Source organism: Oncorhynchus clarkii, chromosome 5, assembly GCF_045791955.1.
Source record: "Oncorhynchus clarkii lewisi isolate Uvic-CL-2024 chromosome 5, UVic_Ocla_1.0, whole genome shotgun sequence".
Classification (NCBI taxonomy): Eukaryota; Metazoa; Chordata; class Actinopteri; order Salmoniformes; family Salmonidae; genus Oncorhynchus; species Oncorhynchus clarkii.
The window spans coordinates 22,570,243-22,578,960 of record NC_092151.1 but is presented as its reverse complement, the minus strand read 5'-3'; the positions used below and the strand labels follow the sequence as shown (position 1 = coordinate 22,578,960).

At 41.9% G+C, this 8,718-nt stretch overlaps 1 protein-coding gene across 1 annotated transcript in view; it reads left to right on the top strand.

Moving 5' to 3' along the window:
• The window catches only part of LOC139408530 (high affinity cAMP-specific and IBMX-insensitive 3',5'-cyclic phosphodiesterase 8B-like), a 106,815-nt gene that overhangs the window by 12,183 nt on the left and 85,914 nt on the right, over positions 1 to 8,718 (top strand). The window contains exon 3 of the mRNA XM_071152523.1: positions 812 to 1,002. Within this exon, the coding sequence (XP_071008624.1) occupies positions 812 to 1,002 (191 nt within the window). The remainder of the gene's footprint in view (positions 1 to 811; positions 1,003 to 8,718) is intronic.

Sequence of the window (8,718 nt, the reverse complement as noted above, 5' to 3'; positions counted from 1 at the left end):
TCTCTCTTTCCCTCTCTCTCTCTCTCTCGCTCTCTCTCAATTCAATTCCAATTCAATTTAAGGGCTTTATTAGCATGGAAAACATATGTTAACATTGCCAAAGCAAGTGAAATAGATAATTAACAAAAGTGAGATAAACAATAAAAATGAACAGTAAACATTACACTCACAGAATTTCCTAAATAATAAAGAGATTTCAAAAACAAATAAATAAATATGGGTTGTATTTACAATGGTCACAAATCTTGCTGCTGTGCTGGCACACTGTGGTATTTCACCCAGTAGATATGCAAGTTTATCAACATCGGGTTTGTTTGGATCTGGGTAATCTGAGGGAAATTTGAGTCTCTAATATAGTCATACACATGGTAGGAGGTTGGGAAGTGCAGCTCAGTTTCCACCTCATTTTGTGGGCAGTGTGCACATAGCCTGTCTTCTCTTGAGAGCCAGGTCTGCCGACGGCGGTCTTTCTTAATAGCAATGCTATGCTCACTGAGTCTGTACATAGTCAAAGCTTTCCTTAAGTTTGTGGCAGTCACAGTGGTCAGGTATTCTGTGTACACTCTGTTTAGGGTCAAATAGCATTCTAGTTTGTTCATTTTTTTTTGTTAATTCCAATGTGTCAAGTAGATATCTTTTTGTTTGCTCATGATTTGGTTTTGTCTAATTGTGTTGCTGTCCTGAGGCTCTGTGGGGTCTGTTTGTGGCTGAACCCCAGGACCAGCTTGCTTAGGGGACTCTTCTCCAGGTTCATCTCTCTCTCTCTCTCTCTCTCTCTCTCTCTCTCTCTCTCTCTCTCTCTCCATCCCAGGTCCTGCTGGTGTTTGCGAAGGAGGATGGTCAGAGCGATGCCTTCTGGTGGGCGTGTGACCGGGCGGGTTTCAGGTGTAACATTGCCCGAACGCCCGAATCCGCTGTCGAATGTTTCCTGGACAAGAGCCACGAGATTGTGGTCATTGATGGACGCCACTCACAATACTTTGAGGCAGAGGCTGTCTGCCGGTGAGCTCAAACTGTTTGTCTGTCTGTCTGTCTGTCTGAAATTATGGTAATACAAACTGTCTGTCTATCTGTCTGTCTGAGATTATGGTAATACAAACTGTCCGTCTGTCTGTCTGTCTGTCTGTCTGAGACGATGGTAATACAAACTGTCTGTCTGTCTTTCTGTCTGTCTGTCTGAGATGATGGTAATACAAACTGTCCGTTTGTCTGTCTGTCTGAGATTATGGTAATACAAACTGTCTGTCTGTCTGTCTGTCTGTCTGTCTGTCTGTCTGTCTGAGATTATGGTAATACAAACTGTCCGTCTGTCTGTCTGTCTGTCTGTCTGTCTGTCTGTCTGTCTGAGACGATGGTAATACAAACTGTCTGTCTGTCTTTCTGTCTGTCTGTCTGAGATGATGGTAATACAAACTGTCCGTTTGTCTGTCTGTCTGTGATGATGGTAAGACAAACTGTCTGTCTGTGTGTCTGAGATGATGGTAATACAAACTGTGTGTGTGTCTGAGATGATGGTAATATAAACTGTCTGTCTGTGTGTCTGAGATGATGGTAATACAAACTGTCTGTCTGTGTGTCTGAGATGATGGTAATACAAACTGTCTGTCTGTGTGTCTGAGATGATGGTAAGACAAACTGTCTGTTTGTGTGTCTGTCTGAGATGATGGTAATACATACTGTCTGTCTGTGTGTGTGTCTGAGATGATGGTAACACAAACTGTCTGTGTGTCTGAGATGATGGTCATACAAACTGTCTGTCTGTGTGTCTGAGATGATGGTAATACAAACTGTCTGTGTGTCTGTCTGAGATGACTGTAATACAAACTGTCTGTCTGTGTGTCTGAGATTATGGTAATACAAACTGTCTGTCTGTGTGTCTGAGATGATGGTAATACAAACTGTCTGTGTGTCTGAGATGATGGTAATACAAACTGTCTGTCTGTGTGTCTGAGATTATGGTAATACAAACTGTCTGTCTGTGTGTCTGAGATTATGGTAATACAAACTGTCTATCTGTGTGTCTGAGATGATGGTAATACAAACTGTCTGTCTGTGTGTCTGTCTGAGATGATGGTAATACAAACTGTCTGTGTGTGTGTCTGAGATGATGGTAATACAAACTGTCTGACTGTGTGTCTGAGATGATGGTAATACAAACTGTCTGTGTGTGTGTCTGAGATTATGGTAATACAAACTGTCTGACTGTGTGTCTGAGATGATGGTAATACAAACTGTCTGTCTGTCTGAGATGATGGTAATACAAACTGTCTGTCTGTGTGTCTGAGATTATGGTAATACAAACTGTCTGACTGTGTGTCTGAGATGATGGTAATACAAACTGTCTGTGTGTGTGTCTGAGATGATGGTAATACAAACTGTCTGTGTGTCTGTCTGAGATGACGGTAATACAAACTGTCTGTCTGTGTGTCTGAGATGATGGTAATACAAACTGTCTGTGTGTCTGAGATGATGGTAATACAAACTGTCTGTGTGTCTGAGATGATGGTAATACAAACTGTCTGTGTGTCTGAGATGATGGTAATACAAACTGTCTGTCTGTGTGTCTGAGATGATGGTAATACAAACTGTCTGTGTGTCTGAGATGATGGTAATACAAACTGTCTGTGTGTCTGAGATGATGGTAAGACAAACTGTCTGTGTGTGTGTGTCTGAGATGATGGTAATACAAACTGTCTGTGTGTCTGAGATAATGGTAATACAAACTGTCTATCTGTGTGTCTGAGATGATGGTCATACAAACTGTCTGTCTGTGTGTCTGAGATGATGGTAATACAAACTGTCTGTCTGTGTGTCTGAGATGATGGTAATACAAACTGTCTGTGTGTCTGAGATGATGGTAATACAAACTGTCTGTCTGTGTGTGTGTCTGAGATGATGGTAATTCAAACTGTCTGCGTGTGTGTCTGAGATGATGGTAATACAAACTGTCTGTCTGTGTGTGTGTCTGAGATGATGGTAATACAAACTGTCTGTCTGTGTGTCTGAGATGATGGTAATACAAACTGTCTGTGTGTCTGAGATGATGGTAATACAAACTGTCTGTGTGTCTGAGATGATGGTAATACAAACTATCTGTCTGTGTGTCTGAGATGATGGTAATACAAACTGTCTGTGTGTCTGAGATGATGGTAATACAAACTGTCTGTCTGTGTGTCTGAGATGATGGTAATACAAACTGTCTGTCTGTGTGTGTGTCTGAGATGATGGTAATACAAACTGTCTGTCTGTGTGTGTGTCTGAGATGATGGTAATACAAACTGTCTGTGTGTCTGAGATGATGGTAATACAAACTGTCTGTCTGTGTGTCTGAGATGATGGTAATACAAACTGTCTGTGTGTCTGAGATGATGGTAATACAAACTGTCTGTCTGTGTGTCTGAGATTATGGTAATACAAACTGTCTGTCTGTGTGTCTGAGATGACTGTAATACAAACTGTCTCTGTGTCTGAGATGATGGTAATACAAACTGTCTGTGTGTCTGAGATGATGGTAATACAAACTGTCTGTCTGTGTGTCTGAGATTATGGTAATACAAACTGTCTGTCTGTGTGTCTGAGATGATGGTAATACAAACTGTCTCTGTGTCTGAGATGATGGTAATACAAACTGTCTGTGTGTCTGAGATTATGGTAATACAAACTGTCTGTCTGTGTGTCTGAGATGACTGTAATACAAACTGTCTCTGTGTCTGAGATGATGGTAATACAAACTGTCTGTGTGTCTGAGATGATGGTAATACAAACTGTCTGTCTGTGTGTCTGAGATTATGGTAATACAAACTGTCTGTGTGTCTGAGATTATGGTAATACAAACTGTCTGTGTGTCTGAGATGATGGTAATACAAACTGTCTGTGTGTCTGAGATGATGGTAATACAAACTGTCTGTGTGTCTGAGATGATGGTAATACAAACTGTCTGTCTGTGTGTCTGAGATTATGGTAATACAAACTGTCTGTGTGTGTGTCTGAGATTATGGTAATACAAACTGTCTGTGTGTGTGTGTGTCTGAGATGATGGTAATACAAACTGTCTGTGTGTGTGTCTGAGATGATGGTAATACAAACTGTCTGTGTGTGTGTCTGAGATGATGGTAATACAAACTCTCTGTGTGTGTGTGTCTGAGATGATGGTAATACAAACTGTCACACAGTCAGTTACTCTGACATCCAAGACATTCCTGGACGAAAATTATTCTACAGAATATATCATGCCTCTGTAGGCCTAACTGTTCGATGTACTGTAAGTGAGATTCCGGCTCAATATAAGTCATTTAATGCTTAATCAACTTAATTGTTCTATTATTGTGGCCCTGGTGGCACAAAGTAATCAAAGGTCTGACTTCACAGAGAGGCTTGTGAAAATGGTCACAACAGGGGACCGGCGTGTGTGTGTTTAAGGGGAAGGGGGTGTATCTGATCTCCATCAGCTAGGACTTGACAATGGTTAATCAAATCTCCCAATTTCTTCTCAATTTTGCATGCCTTCTGAAACAGCTGCAACTGTATATGCATTCGTAAATCAAGTCCTTTCTTGAGTTTGGCTCAGGGATGGAACAACTGTTCAGCATCTGAGCTTATGGTTGTTTGTGGGAGAAAGGGGTCGAGTGCGTGTGTGTGTGTGTGTGTGTGTGTGTGTGTGCGTGCGTGCGTGTTTCCCACATATTTTGCTGATTTTAGGGATAATATAGGATGAAACACAGTAAGCTAACAATCCTTTGCATGAACTGCCTATGTTATTGTTAATTATGGAAATGAAGTTTGGACACACCTACTCATTGAAGGGTTTTTCTTTATTTTTACTATTTCTACGTTGTAGAATAATAGTGAAGACATCAAAACTATGAAATAACACATATGGAATCATGTAGTAGCCAAAAAAGTGTATTTGATAGTTTTGCCTTGATTACAGCTTTGCACAATCTTGGCATTCCCTCAACCAGCTTCATGAGGCATGCTTTTCCAACAGTCTTGAAGGAGTTCCCACATATGCTGAGCACTTGTTGGCTGCTTTTCCTTCATCCCAAACCATCTCAATTAGGTTGAGGTCGGGGGATTGTGGAGGCCAGGTCATCGGATGCAGCACCATCACTCTCCTTATTGGTCAAATAGCCCTTAGGAGGTGTGTTTTGGGTCATTGTCCTGTTGAAAAACAAATGATAGTCCAACTAAGCACAAACCAGATGGGACGGCGTATCGCTGCAGAAAGCTGTGGTAGACATGCTGGTTAAGTGTGCCTTGAATTCAAAATAAATCACAGACAGTGTCACCAGCAAAGCACCATCACACCACCACCATGCTTCACGATGGAAACCACACATGCAGAGATCATCCGTTCACCTACTCTGCATCTCACAAAGACACAGTGGTTGGAACCATAAATCAAAAATTTGGACTCATCTGACCAAAGAACAGATTTCCACCGGTTTAATGTCCATTGCTTATGTGTCTTGGCCGAAGCAAGTCTCTTCTTATTGGTGTCCTTTAGTAGTGGTTTCTTTGCAGCAATTCGACCATGAAGGCCTGATTCACGCAGTCTCCTCTGAACAGTTGATGTTGAGATGTGTCTGTTACTTGAACTCTGTGAAGCATTTATTTGGGCTGCAATCTGAGGTACAGTTAACTCTATGAACTTATTCTCTGCAGCAGAGGTAACTCTGGGTCTTCCTTTCCTGTGGCTGTCCTCATGAGAGCCAGTTTCATCATAGTGCTTGATGACTGCACTTGTTCTTGAAATGTTCCGGATTGACTGACCTTCATGTCTTAAAGTAATGATGGACTGTCGTTTCTCTTTGCTTATTTGAGCTGTTCTTGCTATAATATGGACTTGGTCGTTGACCAAATAGGGATATCTAATGTATACCACCCCTACCTTGTCACAACACAACTGATTGGTTCAAACACATTAAGAAGGGAAGAAATTCCACAAATTAACTTTTAACAAGGCACAACAGTTAATTGAAAGGCATTCCAGGTGACTACCTCATGAAGCTGGTTTAGAGAATGCCAAAAGTGTGCAAAGTGTCATAAAGGCAAAGGGTGGCAACTTTTTTGCTTACTACATGATTCCATATGTGTTATTTATTTTGATGTCTTCACAATTATTCTACAAGGTAGAAAATAGTAAAAAATTAAGAAAAACCCTTGAATGAGTAGGTGTGTCCAAACTTTTGAGTGGTACTGTATATAAATATATATTTACAGAAATATGTGGGGGATTGGAAATGATGCAGTCTACATTGATGGAAGCTACAATCTATCTGCAATATTAAAGCTGATCTACCCCCCAAAAAATATATATAATAATAATAATCAATTGGCCTAGCTAGTTTCCCTACTTATAAGGACAACTTGAGTTACTTAACTTTCTCCACTTTCCAATCAGTCACTTCATTATTTATAGGTTAGTGTTAGAGGTCTCTATTAGTCGGATGCTACTTTCCACATCACGCACTGTTGACCTTTTGTGTGTGTGTGTGTGTGTGTGTGTGTGTGTGTGTGTGTGTGTGTGTGTGTGTGTGTGTGTGTGTGTGTATCAGGGTCACCCATGACTTGTTTTTAGAACACATTGGATTGAGTCTTTGTTTTAATAACTGCCCAACACACACATGGCCTCCCTCCCGCCTTCGCTCCATCCTTCACCTAACAGCTGTTGAACCCTTGTTGGTTCCAGGTAGAAACCTTTTGGTTCCACGTAGAACTCTTTTGGGTTCCATGTAGAACCCTCTATGGAAAGGGTTCTACATGGAACCCAAAAGAGTTCTACCTGGAACCAAAAAGTGTTCTTCTATGGGGACAGCCAAATAAACCCTTTGGAATCCTTATTTTTAAGAGTGTAGTGGGGCTGTTTTTTTTCATTCAAGTTCCACATTATTTTTGGCTTCTCTAGTTACCTGCTGGTGTTGATGTATACATCTGTGTCTGTCTAGTACAGTTTCTACAGGCATAGTGTTAGTATCCTCTGATTTCTACTTTTACTCTTATGTACCAGCCACTAACTAGCCTACTATATATAGCCTTGGCGCCTGCAGCATACCCTCTCCCTGCTATTCTACTTAGATACACTCAAAGCTTAAACTGTCCTAATAATCCCACCCAGTATTTATCATGTGGCCAGACCATCATATGCTTCTTCGTATAGTATCTAGTGAATTATAAGTTATTGGTCATGCATGGTAATATTTTCCCAGAAGCAGAATCTTCCCAATAAAGACCCATCACATGTCGCTGTCTGTCTGTTGCTCTCTCTCTCTCTCTCTCTCTCTCTCTCTCTCTCTCTCTCTCTCTCTCTATCTCCCTCCTCCCCTCATCTACTTCTCTCTCTCTCTCTCTCTCTCTCTCTCTCTCTCTCTCTCTCTCTCTCTCCTCCCTCCCTCCCTGTCTCATGCCAGCCAAGAGGCTTTTGCCGTCACTCACAGGGATGCTGGCCCATGTTGATTCCAATGCTTCCCACAGTTGTGTCCTTTGGCTGGATGTCCTTTGTGTGTTGGACCATTATTGATATACACAGGAAACTGTTGAGCGTGAAAATCCCAGCAGCGCTGCAGTTCTTGACACAAACTGGTGCGCCTGGCACGTACTACCATACCCCGTTCAAAGCACTTCAATCTTTTGTCTTGCCCATTCAACCTCTGAACCTGTCTCCTCACCTTCATCTACAGTGATTGAAGTGGATTTAACATCAATAAGGGATCATAGCTTTCACCTGGATTCACCTAGTCAGTCTATGTCATGGAAAGAGACAGTGTTCATGTTTTGAATACTCAGTGAATATATAAGTCTGTAACGTCTATGTTTTAAATGTATGGAAATTGTAAAGTATTTTTGCCTGTAACGTCTTTTTCGTTATGTGCCGGAACCCAGGAATACTGTCACCATTGGCATCAGGCTAATGGGGATCCTAATAAAAATCAGAAATCGTAAATCTCTCAATCTTCCCCACTCTCTCCCTTTTTTCTCCCTATCTCTCCTTCCCTCTCTCGCTCCCTCTCTCCTTCCCTCTCTCTCCTTCCCCCTCTCTTTCTCTCTCCCTCACTCTTTCTCCCTCTCTCTCTCCTTCCCTGTCTCTCCTTCCCGGTCTCTCCTTCCCTCTCTCTCTCGCTCCCTCTCTTTCCTTTCTCTCTCTCTCTCTCTCCTTCCCTCTTTCGCCTTCCCTCTCTCTCCCTCTCTCTCTTCTTCCCTCACTCTCTCTCCCTCTCTCTCCTTCCCTCTCTCTTCTTCCCTCTCTTTCCTTCCTCCTCTCTCTTTCCCTCTCTCTCATTCCCTCTCTCTCTCTCTCTTTACCTCTCTCTCATTCCCTCTCTCTCTCTCTCTCTCTCCACCTCTCTCCATCCCTCTCTCTCCTTCCTTCTCTACTTCTCTCCCCCCTCCCTGCTTCCCATCTTTCTCCAGTACAGTGTGTCCATGGTGAGCCTGTGTAAAGTAGAGAAATGTTCTCTCCTCTCATATGCCAATGACATCACTCCTCCACTGCCCACATGTTTAGACTGGCACTCATTCGAAAGCCACCTTTCATGTTGTGTGTGTGTGTCAAATGAAACTATCAAGTCAAACTTAATCACACATTACTGTCAAACCTGCCTCATGAGCTAGAGAGTTTGTAAGGTAAAGCACAAAAGCACTTCAAGTCCTCATATGTGGTCAAAAACATATACAGTGCTTTCAGAAAGTATTCACACCACTTGACTTTTTCCACATTTT